Here is a 23,367-nt window from a genome sequence, read left to right as displayed (position 1 = left end):
CTGTGTGCGGGTGGGGAGAATTAAACCAGCCAGTATGTCTCTTGGTAAGAAACTCTTTGAAAAGGTTTGATGGTAAAAATAGTTAAAACTTGTCCTTTAACTGTGTTAGAGAGTTCACTTATGAATGCCGTCCCTCTGGCCAAGATCACCTATGATCTAGAATGCCACAGAACATGCGAGAAAGCCATGATCCCAACTACACTCAGTAGACCTCCCCTCTCCATCACAAAGCACACACAACAATGGCCAACGATGCAATCCCAAACCCCATCCTGACACCTCCTCACCAATGAACACAGCCAAGAAGAAAAAGTCTAAGAGGAGGCACTCAAAGACTCTATTATTAAGATAGGAATTAATTTGTTCTAAAAATCTTACCCACCAGTAAATTCACCAGATCACTAATTCAACATAGTTTCTAATACATAAAATAAATTTGTTAACAGGTAAATTGTCACTCATCTCTATTAAACAAGAGTTATTAAATTTTTATTCTATTTTTAATTTTATAAATCTGCATTACACATGTTCAGAAAATATGCCTAGATTAAGGATTGATGATCATTGCCCCAGTAATTTATTTAAATTGACCAAAATGTAAAAATCTAGCAGGCAAGTTTGAGATAACTGAAGTTTCCCTTGATAAAAAAAAGACAAATACATTTGAAAATAAGATTCCGCCTTCTAAATTCTTTAGGGTTCCTTCTTAGGAACTGATAACTCTCTGTGCTGACAGGTGGCTTTAAAATGTAAGTGTTTAATTTTCTAAATCTGCAATGAGATAAATTAACATCACAGAAGTTCCTTAGTTTCTCAACACAAAACGTTTTACAAATATATCCTTCAAAACGCATGTTTCATTGCTGAGATAGTAACTGAAGCCAAACCATAACCAGCTAACTACGTATTCCTAATAAAGTGAGTCACAGACAGACAGAAGAGAGAACATTCCAAATAGATACTGACCTTTTTCATTGGGAGTAAAAGGTTCCAACCAGAGGAAAGGGCACGAAGAGCCAAAGCGTGTTTCCCTACTGGACCCGGCCCAGCCAGTCTCTGACAGGAAACTGAGAATATGCTATACCCACCTCTGCCATCTCCGGTGATTTAATCTCCTTGATTTTGAAGAAGTAGCCCAGCGTCAGGAAGGCGATTGCCATGGCGCTTACGCTGATCATGAAGACCACCAGGGGAGGCCGGCTGCTGATGTACAGCTTCAGGTTCTCCAGGGGGTTGACGCTCAACATTATTCTGATGGGCCCCACCTGAAAGGAGTCAACATTCACATCTCAGGGCTGCTGGGCTGACCTGCCGGATGAAAGGCTGCGAGTCTCACTTTTGTTTCTTTTTCTAGAGTTGGAGTACAGCTGGTCGTCATGCACTACTGAATGTGAGAAATGGATTGATCATAAAGTCATTCAAAAGGCAAGAAAGGTAAAACACTAAATATTAATTATGGTTACCTCAAAGTGGTGGGCTCTTGGAAGATAGGCATTTTCTCTATTGGTTTGAATCTTCTAAATATTCCATACTGAACAGTGCTACTTCTATACTGCTTAATATTTAAGAAGGTCAGTGATATGACAGATACATGCCAACGTGTGCAAATATAAACTGAGAACGCATTCATTTCTGACCACTGAAAAGCTGAAGTTCTATTTGGTCAACATTCTGCCCTGTTCACTGCCGTATCACTCATACCTGTCCCAGCACTCGGCATTGGGTGGGCACAGAATAAATACTGACTGAATTTATCACTCCCCTGTTTAATACCCTCCAGCGGGCTGCCCACTAGAGGTAGGATGAGGTAACCATGGGCCACATGGTTTCAAGATCCCAAAACTCTGTCAACCTCTGACTACATCTCCATCCACTTGCCCTCCTCCTTCGCTGGGCTTTGGCTGCACTAGTTTTCTTGGTATTTTTTAGGATCGGCTTATCAATATCTGCAAGAAGTCAGCAGGGATTCCGATAGGAATTGCAGTGAATCTGTAGATTAGTTCAGGGAGTACGACGATCTTAACAATATTAAGTTTTCTAACCCATGAACACGGGATACCTTTCCCTGTTACTTAGGTCTTTAATTTTTTAGAACATTTTGTAGTTTCCAAAGTATAACTTTGCACTACTTTTGCTAAATTTATTCCTCAGTGTTTTATTCTACTTGCAATTTTTTGAACATATCTTGTTCCTTCCTACATGAAGGCCTTTTACTCTGCCTGCAATGCTTTTCACACGCACACACAAATTTCCACACGCTTGTTCTTCTTAAAATGTCAGTCTCTGCTCAATAGCTCCTCAAAGAGGCCATCCCTGACCACCCTCGCCCAGTAGGCTCTCAGTGCCCTGCTTTATTACCTTCATACTGTTTAGTGCCAGTCACAAACACAATTATTTTTCTACTTGTTTGACAGTCACCCCTCACTGTGAGCTCCATGATAGCAGAGATTGCGCCTGTCTTGTTCACTGCTACATCCTTGACCCCAAGAACAACAGCTGGCACACAATGAGCACTTATATATGAGTAGAACTACAACATTTAAAAAAGCAAAGTAAAACAAAATCTGCTCCAGCTTTTAAATTTTGGGGAGAAAAAGATACATTAACAGTAATGACATACAGTAAGTTAGGCTGTATACTCATTTGTCCTCACAAGAGCCCTACAGGATGGGAAATAACATCCCTTCCACCTTCCCCAGAGGCAAACCCAGTCCATAAGGTGACAAGTGTCATTATCCACGCCTGTCGTATGTACTTGTTCTGCATATATCCACCACTTATCTGTCGGTTTGTCGTACTGTGGTGGCCCGCGTGTTGCTGTGATGCTGGAAGCTATGTCAATGGTTATTTCAAGTACCAGCAGGGTCATCCATGGTAGATAAGCTTCAGCAGAACTTCCAGACTAAAACAGACTAGGAAAGAAGGACCTGGGGGTCTACTTCTGAAAAAACTGGCCAGTGAAAACCCTACAAATAGCAGTGGAATACTGTCTGATATAGCGCCAGAATTTCAGTCTCTCAAGCTGAAAGGCACTCAAAATACGACTAGGAAAGAGCTACCTCCTCAAAGCAGAGTTGACCTTAATGACATGGATGAAGTAAAGCTTTCGGGATCTTCATTTGCTGATGTGGCACAACTCAAAATGAGAAGAAATAGCTGCAAACATTCATTACTAACCAGAACATGGAATGTATGAAGTATAAATCTAGGAAAACTGAAAGTTGTCAGAAATGAAATGGAAAGCCTGAAGACAGATATCCTAAGATCTAGTGACTTGGACTGGTATTGGCCATTCTGAAATGGACAATCATATGTTCTACAATGCCAAGAATGATAAATTGAAGAAACAGTGTTGCATTCGTTGTGAAAAAGAACATTTCAAGATCTATCCTGATGTACAACGCTGTCAGTGATAGGATACCGTCCATATGCCAACAGACAAGACCAGTTAATACAACTATTATTCAAATTTATCCACCAACTAGGAATGGCAAAGAGGAAGAAACTGAAGCTTTTTACCAACTTCTGCAGTCTGAAATTGACCAAACATGCAATCAAGATGCACTGAGAATTACTGGTGATTAGAATGCAAAAGTCGGAAACAAAGAAGGATCAGTAGTTGGAAAATACGGCCTTGGTGAAAGAAAAGGATGCAGGAGATCACATGCCAGAATTTTGCAAGATCAGCGACCTGCTCATTGGAAATATCTTTTTTCAACAACATAAATGGTGGCTATACACGTGGACCCTGCTGGATGGAATGCAGAGGAATCCCATCGACAACATCTGTGGAAAGAGATAATGGAGAAGCTCAACATCATCTGTCAGAACAAGGCCAGGGGCCAACTGCAGGGCAGACCATCAACTGCTCATATACAAGTTTAAAGTGAAGCTGAAGAAAATTAAAATAAGTCCACAAAAAAACAAAGAACAACCTTGAGCATATTCCTCTTGAATTTAGAGCCATCTCAAGAACAGATTTGACACACTGAACACTAATGACCAAAGACCAGACAAGTTGTGGGATGACACTGAGGACATCATATATGAAGAAAGCAAAAGATCATTAAAATGACAGGAAAGAAAACAGAAAAATGCAAGTCAGAAGAGACCCTGGAACTTGCTCTTGAATGTACAGTAGCTAAAGCAAACGGAAGCAATGATGAAGTAAAAGAGCTGAACAGAAGATTTCAAAGGGTGGCTCAAGAAGACAAAGTATCATAACGAAATGTGCAAAGACCTGGAGTCAAAAACCAAAAGAGAAGAACACGCTCAGCATTTCTCAAGCTGCAAGAACTGAAGAAAAAATTTCATGCCTCGAACTGCAATACTGATGGAGTCTATGGGCAAAATATTGAATGACACAGGAAGTATCAAAATAAGATGGAAGAAATACACAGAGTCATTGTACCAAATAGAACTGGTTGATGTTCAACCATTTCAGGAGGTAGCGTCTGACCAAGAACCAATGGTATTGAAGGAAGAAGTCCAAGCTGCACTGAAGGCATTGTTGAAAAACAAGGCTACAGGAACTGACGGAATACCAACTGAGATGTTTAACAAACAGATGCAATGCTGGAAGTGCTCACTTGTCTATACCAAGAAATCTGGAAGACAGCTAGCTGGCCAATCGACTGGAAGACATCCATATTTGTGCCCATTCCAAAGAAAGGTGACCCAACAGAATGAAGAAATTATTGAACAATATTAATATCACATGCAAGAAAAGTTCTGAAGATAATTCAAAAACAGTTGCAGCAGTACATCCACACAGAACTGCCAGAAATTCAAGCCAGATTCAGAAGAGGATGTGGAATGAGGGATATCACTGCTGATGTCAGATCGATCCTGGCTGAAAGCAGAGAATACCAGAAAGATGTTTAGAGGTGTTTTACTGACTATGCAAAGGCTCTGACTGTGTTGATCATAACAAGTTATGGATAACATTACGCAGAATGGAAATCCCAGAACGCTTAATTGCGCTAATGCAGAACCTGTACCTAGACCAAGAGAACAGAACAAGGGGATACTGCATGGTTTAAAATCAAGAAAGGTGTGTGTCCTCAATACATGGAAGGTCAGCTCAATTGGACTGGACCAAAAGCAAAGAAGTTTCCGGGATAAAATGAATGCTTCAAAGGTCAGCGGAGCAAGGGCGGGGGTCTGGGGAACATGGTTTGCGGGGACTTCTAAGTCAATTGGCAAAATAATTCTATTATGAAATCATTCTGCATCCCACTTTGAAATGTGGCGTCTGGGGTCTTAAATGCTAACGAGCGGCCATCTAAGATGCAGCAATTGGTCTCAACCCACCTGGAGCAAAGGAAAATGAAGAACACCAAGGTCACACGACAACTAAGAGCCCAAGAGACAGAGAGGGCCACAAGAACCAGAGACCTACATCATCCTGAGACCAGAAGAACTAGTTGGTGCCCGGCCACAATCGATGACTGCCCTGACAGGGAGCACAGCAGAGGACCCCTGAGGGAGCAGGAGATCAGTGGGATACAGACCCCAAATTTTCATGAAAAGACCAAACTTAATGGTCTGACTGAGACTAGAGGAATCCCGGCGGCCATGGCCCCCAGACCTTCTGTTGGCACAGGACAGGAACCATCCCCGAAGACAACTCATCAGACATGAAAGGGACTGGTCAGCGGGTGGGAGAGAGACGCTGATGAAGAGTGAGCTAATTATATCAGGTGGACACTTGAGATTGTGTTGGCAACTCTTGTCTGGAGGGGGGATGGGAGGATAGAGAGAGAGAGAAGCCGGCAAAATTGTCACGAAAGGAGAGACTGAAAGGGCTGACTCAAGAAGGGGAAAGCAAGTGGGAGTAAGGAGTAAGATGTATGTAAACTTATATGTGACAGACTGATTGGAATTGTAAACGTTCACTTGAAGCTTAATAAAAGTTAATAAAAAAAAAAATGAGTTAAAAAAGAAAAAAAAAAAAGAAAGGTGTGTGTCAGGGTTGTATCCTTTCACCATAATTATTCAATCTGTATGCTGAGCAAATGATCTGAGAAGCTGGACTATACAAAGTACATGGCATCAAGACTGGAGGAAAACTAAAAACCTGCGATATGCAGACGATACAAGCTTGTTTGCTGAAAGCAAAGAGGACTCGAAGAAATTACCAATGAAGAACAAAGACTAGTTTTCAGTATGGATTGCACCTCAACATAAAGAAAACAAAATCCTCACAACTGGACCAATAAGCAACATCATAATGAACGGAGAAGAGATTGAAGTTGTCAAGGATTTCATTTTACTTGGATCCACAATCAATGCCCATGGAAGCAGCAGTCAAGAAATCAAACAACGTATTGCATTGGGCAAATCTGCCGCAAAAGACTTCTTCAATTTGGATCACGGCGATAGATGTGAAACGGTGTCTTACCATTATTTTAAATTGCATTTCCCTGAAACTAAGCACCTTTTCAGTTCTGTACTGGCCATCTTAGTCATCTAGTGCTGCTGTAACAAATACCACAAGCGGATGGCTTTAACAAAGAGAAATTTATTCTCACTGTCTTAGTAGGCTACAACTCCAAGCTCAGGGCATCAGCTCCAGGGGAAGGCTTTCTCTACTGGCTCTGGAGGAAGGTCCTTGCCATCAGTCACCCTTGGTCTGGGACCATCTCAGAGCGGAACCTCAGGTCCAAAGGACTTACTGTGCTCCCACTGCTGCTTTCTTGGTGGTTACAAGGTCCCCATGTCTCTCTGCTTGCTTCTCTCTCTTATATCCATGTCTCTCTGCATGCTTCTCTTTTATATCCCCCATGTCTCTCTGCATGCTTCTCTCTTTTATATCTCAAAAGAGATTCGCTGAAGACACTAGTCCCATAGACCTCAACAACATAACCGCCACTAATCCATTTTAGTACATCATAGTGATGGGACTTACAACACAGGGAGAAATCGCAGCAGACGATAAAGTGGTAGACAATTACACAATCATAATGGGAGTCGTGATCTGGCCAAGTGGACAGATATTTTGCGGGGACACAATTCAACTCATGACATCAGCCATTTAAGCTTTTTTCCTCCTAGAACAAGGAGCCTTGGTGGCGCAATGGTTAAGCACTCAGCTGCTAACTGAAAAGTCTGTGGTTCGAACCCACAAGCTGCCCTGCAGGAGAAAGATGTGGCTGTCTGCTTCCGTAGAGATCACATTACTGGAAACCCTACAGGGCAGTCCTACTCTGCCCTGTGCGTTGCGGAGTCGGAACTAACTTGAACAGCCAGCGGGTATGGCTACGTGAACTCACAGGGTCCTCGGGCCAGTTTACTCGCAAGGTGTCTGTTTCTTATTAATGTGTACGAGTTCTGTTTATATTCTGAATACCAAGCTTTTATTAATTTTATATGTCATATATAACTACACCGTCTGATTTTCTTTTAATCTGATTTATGGTGTCTTTTGCCACACAGAGAAGAGCCCTGGTGGTGCAGCAGTTAAGCACTCAGCTGCTAACTGAAAGGTTGGTGGTTAGAACCCACCAGCTGCCCCATGGGAGAAAGATGTGGCAGTTTGCTTCCATGAAGACTTACAGCCCTGCTAACCCTATAAGGCAGTTCTACTCCATCCTATACAGTTGCTAGGAATCAGAATTGACTCAATGGCAACGGATCTGGTTCGGGTTTTTGGCTGCCATATGGAAGTTCTTGAGTTTTTTTAAAAAGGGCTTTATTGAGATATAATTCACATACAATTTACCCATTTAAAGTATATAACTCAGTGATTTTTGGTATAGTCACAGAATTCTGTAACCATCACTACAATCAATTTTAGAATATTTGCATCACCCCAAAATATAATTTTATATCCTTTAGCAGTAACCTCCCATTACTCTCACCTGCTGCCATCGATTTGATTCACTCCTACCCGTAGACAACCACTAATCTACTTTTTGTTTCTATAGATTTGCCTAATCTAGGCATTTCAAATAAATGGGATCATACAGTATGTGGTCTTTTTTGGCTGGCTTCTTTTACTTAGCATAATGTTTTCAAGGTCATCCATGTGGTAGCATGTATCCTTTTTCTTTTTTTTGGTGCTTTAAGTGAAAGTTTACAAACCGAATCAGTTGCTCATACAAAAACTTATACACACCTTGCTATATACTCCTAGTTGCTTTCCCACTGAGAAAGCACACTCCTTCCCTCTACCGTTTTCATGTCCATTCGGCCAGCTTCTGACCCCCTCTGCCCTCTCATCTCCCCTCCAGGCAGGAGCTGCCCACATCGTCTCATGTGTCTACTTGATCCAAGTTGCTCACTCTTCACCAGTATCATTTTCTACCCCATAGTCCAGCAGTCTGATCCTTATCTGAAGAGTTGGCTTTGGGAATGGTTCCTGTCTTGGGCTAACAGAAGGTCTGGGGACCACGACCTCTGGGGTCCTTGCAGTCTCACTCAGACCGTTAAGTCTGGTCTTTTTACAAGAATTTGGGGTCTGCATGCCACTGCTCTCCTGCTCCTTCAGGGGTTCTCTGTTGTGTTCCCTGTCAGGGCAGTCATCGGTTGTAGCCAGGCACCATCTAATTCTTCTGGTCTCAGGCTGATGTAGTCTCTGGTTTATGTAGCCATTTCTGTCTCTTGGGCTCATAATTACCTTGTGTCCTTGGTGTTCTTCACTCTCCTTCGATCCAGGTGGGCTGAGACCAACTGATGCATCTTAGATGGCTGCTTGCTAGCATTTAAGACCCCAAACGCCCCTCTCCAAAGTGGGATACGGAATGTTTTAACAGATTTTATTATCCCAACTGACTTAGATGTTCCCTGAAACCATGGTCCCCAAACACCCCGCCCCTGCTACGCTGGCCTTTGAGCCGTTCAGTTTATTTAGGAGACTTCTTTGCTTTTGGTTTAGTCCAGTTGTGCTAACCTCTCCTGTATTGTATGTTGTCTTCCCCTTCACCTAAAACAGTTTTTAACTACTAATTAGAGAAAACCCCTCTCCCTCCCTCCCTCCCTTCCCACTCTCATAACATCGAAGAATATTTTCTTCTCTGTTTAAACTATTTTTCGAGTTCTTATAATAGGTCTCCTACAGTATTTGTCCTTTTCCAACTGGCAAATTTCACTCAGCCTAATGCCTTCCAGATTCTTCCATGTTATAAAATGTTTCATGGATTCATCATTGTTCTTTATCAATGCGTAGTATTCCACTGTGTGAATACACCATAATTTATTTACCCATTCATCTTGGTTGCTTCCATCTTTTTGCTATCGTAAAGAGTGCTACAATGAACATGGGTGAGCATATATCTGTTTGTGTAAAGGCTCTTATTTCTCTAGAATATATTCCAAGGAGTGGGACTGCTGGATCGTATCATAGTTCTATCTCTAGCTTTTTAAGAAAGTGCCAAATCAATTTACAAAGTGGTTGTACCATTTTACATTCCCAGCATGTATCCTTTTTATAGCTGAATAATATTCCATTGTACAGCTATATCACATTTTGCATATCTATTCATGAGCTGATACACTTTTGAGCCGTTTCTAATTTTTAGCTATTATGAATAATGCTGCTTATGAACACGTATGTATAAATTTTTAGGGAGGTATGTTTTCATTTCTCTTGGGCATACACCTAGTGGTGGTATTTCTGGGTCGTATGATAACTCTATGTTTAACCTTTTGATGAACTACCACACTGTTTTCCAAAGTGGTTGCACCATTTTACATTTATCCCAACAAGGATCTAATTTCTCCACATCTTCTCCAACACGTAGTATCGTCTGGCTTTTTGATTCTAGCCACCTTAGTGGGTGTGAAGCGGTTATCTTACTGTGGTTTTGATTTGCATTTCCCTGATAACTAAAAGTTCTTGATTTTAATGTATTTATCAACCTCTTCCTTTTTTTACTGTGTGTATGTGTGTATTATTTAAGAAACCCTTCCCTATCCTTACATGTCATTATTTTCTTCTGTAAGTTTTACACTTTACTTTTTGGACTTTCTTCTACTTGGAATTGATTTGAGAATATAGAATCTGCTACATTTCTGGTTTAATCTGTTTCTATATGAGGAGACAATTGTCCAATACCATTCATTAAAGGGCCCAACTTTTCTCCACTGATTTGTAATGCCACCTATCACATATGCCAAGCTCCCATGTATGTATCTAGGCTTTTTCTTTGGTTTCATCACTGTATCTGCTTCTCCCTACGTCGGTACCATGCTGATTTAAATCTTGCTATCTACTACAAGAAGGCTTCCATTTGTTACTATTCAAAATTATTCTTCATCCTTTAATCTCCCCTACGAATTTTAGGTTTCAATTGTCAAGTTCTCAGAAAAATTTGCTGGGATTTAAACAGGAATTGTACCAAATACACTATTAATTTGGGAGAAGAAATGACATCTTTGGAATACTGAGGTTCCTAATCTATAAACACGATATCTCACTCCATTTATTTTGGTCTTTTGTTTTTCAATAATTTAAAAATTGTTTTCACAAAAAAGGTCTTATACATCTTCTTAGAGTAAAAGACACACTAATTTATGTAGCTACCACTGATGGTATCTTCTAAAAATTCAATTTTCTATTGTTTTTAGTTTATATAAAAGCAACTGACTTTTGTACATTGATCTTGATTCTGGCCAGTTTGCTAAAATCTTTTAAATTCTAATAACCAACTGTAGCCTCTCTTGATTTTCTGTTAGTCATGTTCTCTGCCAACAGTAACGGCTGTTTCTTTCCAACCCTTGTACTGTTTCTTCTTTTTTTTTTTTCCCCTCCTTACTACTTTGACTAGAACCATCAGTGAAATGACGAACAGAAGTGGCCATAGTAGGAATCCTTACCTCATTTCTGGCTTTAAAGGAAATGCTTCTAGGCTAGATTTACAGGTCTGACAGAGACTAGAAAAACCACAAGACTATGGCCCCTAGACATTCTTTTAACTCAGTACTGAAGTCTCTCCTGGAGCTTTCCCCTCAGCCAAAGATTACACAAGCCTGTAAAACAAACAATAACACACATAGTTCAACCACACGTACAAGACTAAACGGGCACGTCAGCCCAGCAGCAAGGATGAGAAGGCAGGAAGGGACAGGAAAGCTGGACGAATGGAAATGGGGAACCCAAGGTTGAGAAGGGGAGAGTGTTGACATGTCACAGTGTTGGCAAAAACTGTCACAAAACAATATGTGTATTAACTGTTTAATGAGAAATTAATTCACTCTGTAAACGTTCACCTAAAGCACACATACACAAAAAGGTTAAGACTTACAGAAATTAAAAACAAGTACCTGTTTTTTAAAAAAGGCAAGCTTCCAATGCACCACTACCAAGTGTGGTATTTGTTATAGGTTTCTGACAGAAATTCCTCACCAAGTCAAGAAAGCACCCTCTACCCCAAGTTTGCTATGAGATCTTCATTGAAAATACCGTTATATACTTTAATGAATACTTTATCTATAACCTCTGAACAATCAGTGCTTCTCCTTTAACATAATTCTGTTAACATGAACTATGCTAATGAATTTTATCATGCTGATTAATACCTGCATTACTTGAATATACTAATATCATTTTTTTAAAAACTACTTATATTTGCTAAATTTTATTCTGAATTTTCATATCTACTCATTAGTGAGACAAGAGAATTATAGATCATCGTCATACTCTCCTTGACTATTTGTAGTACCTAGGTCATACTAATATCGTGAAATTAGTTGAATTTATTCATTCCTGCTTAGTTTCTGGGACAGTTTGTACAAGATAGGAGGAGCTTCTATTTCTCGGAAATCTGATAGAACTTGGCTATAAAACCATCTCAGTTTGCCAAGTTTTTGTTTGGTTTTGTATTTTGGTGGGTTGTCTTAACTACTTATTCATGTTTTTTAATGGCTACAAGTCTATGTCTATTTCTATTGAGGTGATTTTGATAAGATATATTATTCTAGTCAACTGTCCATTTTGTACAAGCTTTTAAAATTTCTGGAACAGTGTTATTTTGTGATTTGTTTATTTTATTTGTAGTTATGTTCTTTTGAATTAACAAATGTCTTTGTGTTTCCTTTCTCCCCTCTCTTTTTAATCAACCTTGCCAGAGCTTTAGTACATTCATGTTTTCAAAAACCAGGATTTGATTGGCAAGAGTGTACCCAGATCAACTCTTCATTTTCTGTTTCATTAATTCCTATACATATTTTTTTTATTATTTTCTTCCACATATTTTCTTTGTGTTTGCTCAGCTGGGCTTTTCTAACTTCTTCATTTGGATCTTAGCTCATGGACTTTTTTTTTTCCTAATTCAAAACCTTACACACAAATTGTTTTGTGACACTGGTTGCAATTTCTGCAATGTGTAAGCACTCTCTCCCTTTCCACTCCGGGTTCCCCATGTCCATTGGTCCAGTTTTCCTGTCCCTTCCTGCCTTCTCGTCTTTGCTTTTGGGCGGGTGTTGCCCATATGGTCTCGTATACATGACAGAAGTAAGAAGTACAATTCTCATGTGTTAGTGTTTGTTCTACAGGCCTATTTAACTTTTGGCTGAAAGGTGGACTTACGGAGTTACTTCATTTCTGAGTTAGCAATGTGTCTGGTGGTCAGTCTCAGGGGTTCCTTCAGTCTCTGTTAGACCAGTTTAAGTCTGGTCTTTTTTTTAAGAAATTGAATTTTGGCTGTATTTGTCTCCTGCTCTGTCCAGACCCTCTATTGTGATCCCTGTCAGAGTGGTCAGTGCGGGTAGCTGGGCACCATTTAGTTATTCTGGGCTTGGGCTGGTGGAGGCTGTGGTTCATGTGGTTCTTTAGTCCTTTGGACTAATATTAGCCATTTGTCTTTGTTTTTTCTTCATTCTCCTTTGCTCAGACGGGATGGGACCAATAGCTCTATCACAAGCTTTTAAGACCCCAAACGTTACTCACCAAGTAGAATGTAGAACATTTTCTTTATAGACTATTTATGCCAATTTGCTTAGATGTCCACTGAGACTATGGTCCCCAGTCCTTAGGCCCCGTAACTTGGTCCCTCAAGGTGTCTGAATGTCTCTAGGAAGCTTCTACGAGTTTGCCTTGGTCAAACTGTGCTGACTTCCTCTACATTGTGTATTGCCCTTCCCTTCATCAAAGTTAACACTTGTTTACTATCTAGTTAGTGATTTCCCCTCCCACCTCTCTTCCCTTGTAACCATCAAACATTGTTTTTTCCTGTGTGTAAACCTTTTCTTGAGTTTTTATAAGGGTGGTCTCATACAATATTTGTCCTTTTGTAATTGGCTTATTTCGCTCAGCATCATGCCCTCCAGATTCATCCATGCTGTGAGATGTTGCGCGAACTCATCATTGTCCTTTATTCTTGCGTAGTATTCTGCTCCGTGTATGTACCATAGTTTCTTTATCCATTCATCTGTTGATGGGCATGTAGGTTGTTTCCATCTTTCTTTTTCCTACTGTGAATAATGCTGCAATGAACATGGATGGATAGGTCTTTGATGTTGCTGGTTAAGTATTCTATCATTTTAGGGGCTATTATAAATGGTATTGTTTTCCTGGTTTCCTTTTAGAGATCAAGCTGGTTGATTTTGGCCTTAACATCTTCTGCATCTTTTTCTTTGTAGATGTTCCGTGCTCTAACAGGAGTGGTAAAGTCCTACTATCACTGTGAAGCTGTCTGTTTCTCTGTTCCGTGCCCTCAGAGTTTGTTTTTATGTCTTGCAGCCTTGTCATTAGGTGCACAGATATTTATTATTATGCCTTCTTGCTGAATTGGTCCTTTAATTATTATGTAATGCCCTTCCTTGTCTTTTATGGTTGGTTCTGCCTTAAAGTCTCTTTTGTCTGAGATTAGTATTGCCACTCCTGCTCTTTTGGGCTACTGTTTGCTTGATTTTTTTTTTTCATTGTTTGATTTTTATATATTTATGTCTTTGCATCTAAGGTATTTCCTGTAGACAGCATATTGACTTTTTTTTTCCTTTAATCCATTCTGCCACTTTATGTCTCCTTACAGGTGCATTTAAGCCATTCACATGAAGTGTGATTACCGATAGGTATGAGTTCATTGCTGTCATACTGTTTTCTGGTGGTGACATTTTCTTTGTTCCTCTTACTTTCCTGTGCTAAGTTCCTTAAGTTTGCGGATTTTCTTTTGTTATTACATATTTTGTGTTTGCTGAAGCTTTGTTTTTCTTCTTTTTTTTATTCTGATGGGTAGGTTCGTTCCCTTTCTGTGTGGTTACCTTGTGGGAAGTTTTCTGCCAGCAAAACTTCAACAATCTTCTTTGTGTTTTCTATTCTCTCCCCTTGTTCTGGAACTCCAATCAGAAAATGTTTGCTCTTAATTGTGTCTCATGTAATTCTTAGGTTTTCTTCACTTTTCTTCATTCTTTTCTCTGATTTTTCCTCAAACAAGGTGGCAACCTTGGATTTTGTCTTCAACCTCACTGATTGTATCTTCCATTGTTTCAAATTTGCTCCTAAAACCTTCTACTGAGTTGTCCATTTCTGAATTTGTTTTCTTTTGATTTCTAGTTGCTATTTTTGTATGGTTTCTAACTGTCTATTTGTTGTGATGCTTTGTTCTTGTATTATTTTCCTGAATTCTTCTATTGCTTTTTCTATGTTTTCTTTGATTTTGGCTATATTTTTGCTGGTTTTGTCTGTGTCTTCCATGATTTTGTCTGTTTTTCCTTGGTTTTGTCCGTTTTCCTTGATCTCTTTACATCACTTGGAAAGCCCTAAATATTAGTCTTTTGAATTCCATATCAAGTAGATCCAATGCCTTTTCTTCTACCAGAATGTTATCTGATTCTTTATTTCGGCCACTTACTGGAGCCATCTTGTCCTGCTTTCTCATATCTTTTAATATTGTCTGCATCACCAAGATATTAAGGTATTATTTTCTTTATTTACTGGCTGTATGGTCATGTTTCATCCTGCTTTTTTGTTTTGTTTTGATATGTCAGGGTGCACAGGCCAGGCGTGCTTTACTGCTTGCTAGTGTGGGCATGATAGCTCTCACCACTTTATCCATCCAGGTGGGTACGACAGCAACAGGCTAGGCAAGCCTGCTTTGCTGTACAGTGGTTTGGTGAGGTGGCTGAGGGTAGACTGGGTGAGCGCCGTCTACCTCCTAAAGTTAATCCAGCGGTGTGGGAGCATTCAAAGCCCCTCACCAGATTGGCAGGGGTGTCAGACAGGGAATGGCATGGGCTCGCTTCCCACTGTCCAGCAGCTAGTTGAGTGGCAGGAGGGGAGGGGCAGTGCAGGCCCAGCGCTATAGCAGGCCTGAGCGCCAGGGGTACTCTAGCTCTGGCAGTGGCCAGTAGGAAGGGCGTAGGTGGCATCCGAGGCAAAAGGGGTAGGGGTGGGAAAGCATGTTTCTCTGGCTACCGCTTTCTCTGTCTCCTGTTGGGAGCTCCGTGAAGTTGCCCTCCCTTACTCCCTGTCTGGGGTCACTGCTGGCTGTGTCTCGAGATGGTGACACTGTGCCACGTTAGTTGGTCGGGGACCTCCACTCTGTATCTCACCTCATTCTCTATTATCCATCAGTTTCTTCATCCGTTTCGTGTTTGATCTAGTTCTTTATTCCTTCATCTGATGTTCAGGTTTCCAGGATTGATGACTGCATGTTTTACCTAGTTTTTCGGGTCTTTGCTGCAGGCGGATGGCACAGTGCATCTGCCTAGGGTGCCGTGTTGGCTACACCCACTTGTGGTTTTTTTATTCTTCCTTCTTTTCTATTATAAGCACTTCAGGAGATAAATTTCCCTCAACATACTCCCCTTTAGGTACATTCCTTCCCCTCACCATGACCACCAATCTAATTATCAGCAAGCCCTGTTGATTTTCTTTCCAAAATATACCTCAGGTTTACCCATTCTGCCTCATCTTCTTAAGATGATATAAAAAAAACAGAAGTTGTTGAATTGATTTCAACTCATGGCAACAAAATGTGTATTAGAGTAAACTGTGCTCCATAGGGTTTTCAACGGCGGATTTTTCTGATGTAGAATGCCAGGACTTTCTAGAGAATGACAGTCGTCCTATCAGCCCTCTAACGGTCTTTACAGCCCTGAGACCTCTATGTCCAAGTGCCCACTGGATATTCCTATACCTGTATGCCCAATATGTTCAAAACTGAACTCATCTGCTTTCCTCTCCCACCTGGCTTTCCCTCCTGTATTCCTCATCTCAATCCAGAACTTTGGGAAGCACCCCAGCCTTCTTCTGGCTTATGCCAAATCCAAACAATTACTAAGTCCTAAGGAAACCCTGGTGGCATAGTGGTTAAGAGCTATGGCTGCTAACCAAAAGGTCGGCAATTCAAATCCACCAGGCGCTCCTCGGAAACGCTATGGAGCAGTTCTACTCTTTCCTATAGGGTCGCTATGAGTCAGTGTCGACTCGAAGGCAATGGGTTTTTTAAAGATTCTATTTCTTTAACATTTCTTACTTCCATCTCTTCCATTCCATATCCTTCTGCTGATCCTCTCAGGCCCTCATCATCTTCTTTGTGCCTCTTGCCAAGAGTCTCAATGGGGTCTTCTTGCTACCAGTCAACAATCCATCCTCCCCACTGCTGTCAGTGATTTTTCCAAATGCAAATCTAATCATGTTACCACTTAAATCTCTCAGAGCTACAAACGATCAACGGATAAAGCCTATACCCTGAGAACAGCAGCCCAACATGAGCTAGGTCTTGCCTACTTCTCAATGGGCTTGCCCCTACTTCCCCAATTCTAAGGTTCCACTAACTGCTTGTAATTCCCAGAACACATGAGACAATATGATAGCTTGAAGCCTTTAAGTCCACTGGTCTTCCTACCTGACCTTCGTGAGCCACACCCACTACCCCAGCCTCCTCTTTCAAGACTCAGCTGAAGGGTTACCTCCTCCTGAACCCCCCCTCCAGTCCCTCTGAGAGAGGGGACCACTTTCATTCTTATGCCCCCATTATACTTCAGGCAAATTTCTACCACGGAGCCTGAAACACCTTATTGTAGTTACCTGTGCATATGTCTATCTTCCCAACCAAACAGTACACCTTTCAAGGGCAGAAACCATGTCATACTTGTCTCTGCATAGTCAATATCTAGATACAAAATAGGCAATTGAAAAATGCAAACTCGTTAAATGAACAAACACACTGAGGCTTAAAACATAAACTAAAAATAATCTGGAAATGACCCTAGTTAGGATTAACAGGATCCACAAATGACAGTAAATTAGAGTTTTGCTCCACTTATTAACAAAAGAAAACAAACAAAAGTTAAATCATATATAAAAATAAGTGGGGCCCATCTACCACCTGTGTGATGGGTAAGGCTGTGTGTCAGCTTGGCTGGGCCGTGATTCTCAGTGGTTTGGCAGTCATACAATGATGTGATCACTTCCATGATGTGATTTGATATAATGTGATCACCTTCATGATAGGATCTGCTGTGAGTGGCCAATCAGTTGAAAGGAGTTTCCTTGGGGGTATGACCTGCATCAAATATAAGCGGGCTTTCTGGCAAGGCTTTTGCTCACAATGGATCCTGCAGCTGGCTTCCGTTCATCTGACCTGTGGCTTTCAGGACCTGAGCTAGCAGCTTACCTGTCATCTTGCCTGCAATCTTGGGATTCGTAGGTCTTTGCGGCCTGTAAGCCACAGCCCTGCTGTCTGACTTGCCGATCTTGGGTTTGCCAGCTTGTGACTACGCTAATCAGGAGGCTCCAGCATGACCGAACAACTTCAGACATTCCGGCCTCTACAACTGCGTGAGCCATCTCCTTAATATAACTCTCTCTATATATATTTCTAAATACCCATAAATCAGCATTCACTGTCAACATAAACCAGTTTAATTCAGGGACACTTCCAGAATAGGTCATTAAAAAAGCAAAAGCCGTTTTGATTTTTGAATAAAATTGAGTCCAAATATTTCACAAACATTTCCAAATATGACATTAACAAAGATAAAACGTTTCCAAATATAAAATTAACAAAGATGAAAAGAATTTATTTCCTCTGCAAAGAATTACAAGAGAATTTCTATAATCTGCAAAATGGTAAATCTTATTTTCAATTAAAGAGCAAATTAAGCTCTGTTTGGGAAGAAGAAAAGTGAATAGAGAGAAAGCACACTATCCCGACCCCCTCACCCCCAATTCATCCCAACTCCAAAGAGAGACTTTAACCAGGATAAAAAGGAAAACAACCAGGGCTGAGAAGCTGCCTCGGCAAAGTCCAGGGACTGAAAGTACACAGAACGTGGCCAAAAGGCAATTTTAGGAGTACGTGAAAACATGTGATTAAAGTTCATCAACACAGGACCTGGAGCTCTGAAGTGAGTTCAATGACAAACTTAAACATCAGACGGTGATTTAAGTAAGCAAAAAACAACACTGAGATTAAAGTTATCTCAAGCAAATCACCGTTAGAAACAAAGTTATTTAAAAGGGGGCAAGGAGGGGTGAGAGCTATGTTACAAACTTTCTGGGGAAAAACGTCATTTATAACAACAGTGTTAAAGCTAGCATACTTTCATCTCTGCAATTCAACTTCCAAGAACTTGCCCTATGGAGAGACCCACTGCTGAAAACAAAAATTTAACTACTAAGACCCAGGAGAGTTTAAAATAGAAAAAAATGGAAAACTCAATATCCAACAGCAGCAGGGGACTGCCGAATAAATTATGATATATCCCTAGTAGGAGCACTGGATGAAAAACACAGGTTCCAGAGTACCATATATACAATGAGGCTACTTCAAGTATTTTTAAGAATGAGAGCTGTGCGTGTATGTGAGCAAGCACCCAAATGGGAAAAAAAGACAAATAACACAGCCTCAGATGCAAACAGTGGTGGATATCTCTAGCTGGTGAGATTATATACAGGTAGTCCCTGACTTACAACATATTTGAGTAACAATGAACTACACCTGACCATCAGTTTTTTTTTTCTTTTAACACGTTATCATTAGTAATACATTACTATGCAAGATGTTAAAACGTATCCGTAAGTTTATGTGTAATTTTTCTGACCCCCAGGGACAAATAAAGCTCAGATTTTATAAAGATACAGATAATAAAAGGCAATAATAATGAAAACCAAAAAAAAAAAAGCTATTATTCGACTCACGTCAGAACTTACGATGGAGTAGTCAGAATGGAATCCTGTTGTAAGCTGAAGACTACCTCACCAATTTCTCACTTATCGACAACGTTAGGTTGCAAAGACCAGGTCATAATGCGAAAATTGGCATTAAGCAAAAATGGAGGATGACCACATCAGATCACAAAAATGAAGGATGACTACACTATTACATAACAGCCAAATAACATCATTACGTAACCGCCAAACCCGAGAATCATGGCCCAGCCAAGGCGACACATAACCTTAACCATCAGAGCCACGGTTACTCTTGCCTCACACCTCAGCGTTCACTACTACCAGATGCACGTCATTAATGCGCAAACATAGTCAGATAGTAGATTTTTTACTACTGTCATAAACGTGAGGTGTCAGATAACAAGACAGTCGATAAGTGAGGAGTAAGTATAGGGAAAAAAGGACCTTAGGAGTGATTTCTTAAGTCAATCTAGAAAAAACAAAACAGAAAATAATAGGGTCCCGTAACACATATTCCGCCACCCATGTGTCAGTCTGTCATATTGTGGTGGCTTGCAAGTTGCTGTGATGCTGGAAGCTGTGCCAACAGTAATTCAAATACCAGCAAGGTCACCCACAGTGGACAGGTTTCAGTGGAGCTTCCAGACTAAGACGTATCAGGAAGAAAGGCCTCGTGCTCTCTCTCTGAAAATTAGCCAGTAAAAACCCTATGAATCACAACGGAACGTCATCCGATACAGTGCTAAAAGAGGAGCCCCCTAGATTGGAAGGCTCTCAAAACACACAGCAGCTCCAACAACGGACTCATGCACGCCACGTTCATAGATGGCGCAGGACGGAAGCATTGTGTTCTGTTGTGACAGGGTCACCATGAGTCGGAGCTGACCCAACAGCAACCAACAACAACTAACACATCATACTGGTGTTCAGAAAGGCACTCCTCACCTGCGCTGACTCATACTTGGGACCTGTGAGAACATACTGGAATAAAGTGAAAAAGAACATTCAGACCAGGCATCCCCAGACCACAGATTTCCTCCAGACAAGCATGGGACTCCCTCCATTAGGGCAGAGGATGAGGCCAAAGGAGAAGATGGGGGCGGGGGAGGTGAGCCAAAAGGGTACTCAGGATGGTGAGATGTTTCACAAGGCAGCAGAGAGAGTTTTAAGAAGGAAGAAGTCTCAGGTGATACCAAATGCTGCTGAGAACTGAACAAATACTAAGGGTGAGAAACGAAAGAAATCTGTACCTCTCAGTTCTTTAAAAAGTATCTGGGGAAAATTGAGCTCTGCATAACCCTATACCTGGTCTGAAACTGTATTCTTGGTGATAAGCGAAGAAATCAAATGGTAAAGAGACACCACTGATTCAGGCGAAAGGAACAAGAGACAGTGGGGTCAAAAGAGGCGGATGTCACTTTGAAGAGTGGCACCTGGGGTCTTAAACGCTAGCAAGCAGCCATCTAAGATGCATCAATTGGTCTCAACCCACCTGGATCAAAGGAGAATGAAGATCACCAAGGATATAAGGTGATTACAAGCCCAGGAGACAGAAAGGGCCACATGAACCAGAGACTACATCATCCTGAGACCAGAAGAACTAGATGGTGCTCGGCTACAACCAATGACTGCCCTGACAGGGAACACAATAAAGAACCCCTGACGGAGCAGGAGAGCAGTGGGATGCAGACCCCAAATTCCTGTAAAAAGACCAGACTTAATGGTCTGACTGAGACTAGAAGGACTCTGGTGGTCACGGCCCCCAGACTTCTGTTGCCCCAGGACAGGAACCATTCCCAAAGCCAACTCTTCAGACATGGATTGGACTGGACAATGGGTTGGAGAGGGATGCTGGTGAGGAGTGAGCTTCTTGGATCAGGTGGACACTTGAGACTATGATGGCATCTCCTGCCTGGAGGGCAGATGAGAGGGTAGAGGGGGTTAGAAGCTGGTGAAATGGACACGAAAAAAGAGAGGGAAGAGAGAGAGTGAGCTGTCTCATTAAGGGGAGAGTAATTGGGAGTGTGTAGTAAGGTGTATATGGGTTTTATATGAGAGGCTGACTTGATTTGTAAACTTTCACTTAAAGCACAATAAAAATTATAAAAAAAAAAAAAAGAGGCAGATGTTTTAACTGAGGAAACACAAACACACATAAGCCCAGGGAAGGAGCTAGGAAAAGAGAAAGGCTTCTCAAGGGACCGGAAAATATGAAATGCAAAGCTAATATTCCAGAAGGCGGAAGTCTGTAATTTTTTAACTTCATTAAAATAATACATTACAAAGGAAGTAAATTAATAGTCATTCACCCAGGAACCTGAGTCCTTTCAGTTTCTCCCTCTCTCCAAAGGCCTGTGTACTTTAAAGGATACCACACAGCTTCCTGTGCACGTTTCAAACAAAAATCTGTGGACAGGAGAGGGATTCTATAATCCTAGATGATATTTCCTAAATACTCTCATTATTTTACTTATTTTCACTTAAGATACATTAAACCAGCACCCGTGACCTGGACCAAAAAGTTCACTTTGAATGAATATGTAACACAGGCAGTCCCCTGACTTACACCGTGTTCAAGGTACGATGAACCGCACTGACGACCATCTGTTTTGTTGTTGTTTTTGGGTTATGTAACGTGCGCATAACTGGAGAAGGAGGCGCAGATGTTGAAACTGAAAGTTTATATGTCATGTTGCCAACCCCCAAAGATAAATAAAGATCAGATTTATAAAGATACTGATAATAAAAGGCAATTAAAAAAAAAGGTATTTCGCACTTCACTAAAGATATTCAAGCAGCTAACAGATACATGAGAAAATGCTCTCGATCATTAGCCATTAGAGAAATGCAAATTAAAACAATGATGAGATTCCATTTCACTCCAACAAGGCTGGCATTAATCCAAAAAACACAAAATAATAAATGCTGGAGAGGCTGCGGAGAGATTGGAACTCTCATACACTGCTGGTGGGAATGTAAAATGGTACAACCACTTTGGAAATCTATCTGGAGGTTTCTTAAAAAGTTAGAAATAGAACTACTGTACAACCCAGAAATCCCACTCCTCAGAATATACCCTAGAGAAATAAGAGCCTTCACACAAACAGATATATGCACTCCCATGTTTATTGCAGCTCTGTTTACAATAGCAGAAAGCTGGAAGCAACCAAGGTGTCCATCAAAGGATGAATGGGTAAATAAATTGTGGTATATTCACAAATGGAATACTACGCATCGATAAAGAACAGTGACGAATCTCTGAAACATTTCATAACATGGAGGAATCTGGGAGGCATTATGCTGAGCGAAATTAATCAGAGGCAAAAGGACAAATATTGTGTAAGACCACTATTATAAGATCTTGAGAAATAGTATAAACTGAGAAGAACACATACTTTTGTGGTTACCGGGGCGGGGAGGGGGGAGAGGGAGGAAGGGTGGGAGAGGGTTATTTACTGATTAGTTAGTAGATAAGAACTACTTTAGGTGAAGGGAAGGTCAATACTCAATACATGGAAGTCAGCTCAATTGGACTGGACCAAAAGCAAAGAAGTTTCCGGGATAAAATGAATGCTTCAAAGGTCAGCGGAGCAAGGGTGGGGGTTTGGGGACTATGGCTTAAGGGGACTTCTAAGTCAACTGGCAAAATAATACTATTATGAAAACATTCTGCATCCCACTTTGAAGTGTGGCCTCTGGGGTCTTAAATGCTAACGAGCGGCCATCTAAGATGCATCAATTGGTCTCAACCCACCTGGAGCAAAGGAGAATGAAGAACACCAAGGTCACATGATAACTATGAGCCCAGGAGACAGAAAGGGCCACATGAACCAGAGGCTTACATCATCCTGAGACCAGAAGAACTAGATGGTGCCCGGCCACAACCGATGATTGCCCTGACAGGGAGCACAACAGAGAACCCCTGAGGGAGCAGGAGATCAGTGGGATGCAGACCCCAAATTCTCATAAAAAGACCAGACTTAATGGTCTGACTGAGACGAGAGGAATCCTGGCGGTTGTGGTCCCCAAACCTTCTGCTGGCCCAGGACGGGAACCATTCCCGAAGACAACTCATCAGACATGGAACAGACTGGACAATGGGTTGGAGAGAGATGCTGATGAAGAGTGAGCTACTTGTATCAGGTGGACACTTGAGACTGTGTTGACATCTCTTGTCTGGAGGGGAGATGGGAGGGTAGAGAGGGTTAGAAACTGGCAAAATTGTCACGAAAGGAGAGACTGGAAGGGCTGACTCATTAGGGGGAGAGTAAGTGGGAGTAAGGTGTATA

The 23,367-nt window shown here is 41.2% G+C and overlaps 1 protein-coding gene across 2 annotated transcripts in view; it reads right to left on the bottom strand.

Moving 5' to 3' along the window:
* TMEM248 (transmembrane protein 248) overlaps nt 1-23,367 on the bottom strand; it is a 41,521-nt gene that overhangs the window by 9,383 nt on the left and 8,771 nt on the right. For both annotated transcript variants that reach the window (XM_064296078.1, XM_023555994.2), the window contains exon 2: nt 1,089-1,265. In XM_064296078.1, the coding sequence (XP_064152148.1) occupies nt 1,089-1,247 (159 nt within the window). In that variant the 5' untranslated portion in view covers nt 1,248-1,265. The remainder of the gene's footprint in view (nt 1-1,088; nt 1,266-23,367) is intronic.

The sequence above is a fragment of the Loxodonta africana genome, chromosome 12 (genome assembly GCF_030014295.1).
Source record: "Loxodonta africana isolate mLoxAfr1 chromosome 12, mLoxAfr1.hap2, whole genome shotgun sequence".
NCBI classification, from domain to species: domain Eukaryota; kingdom Metazoa; phylum Chordata; class Mammalia; order Proboscidea; family Elephantidae; genus Loxodonta; species Loxodonta africana.
This window is presented reverse-complemented; position numbering and strand designations above follow the sequence as displayed.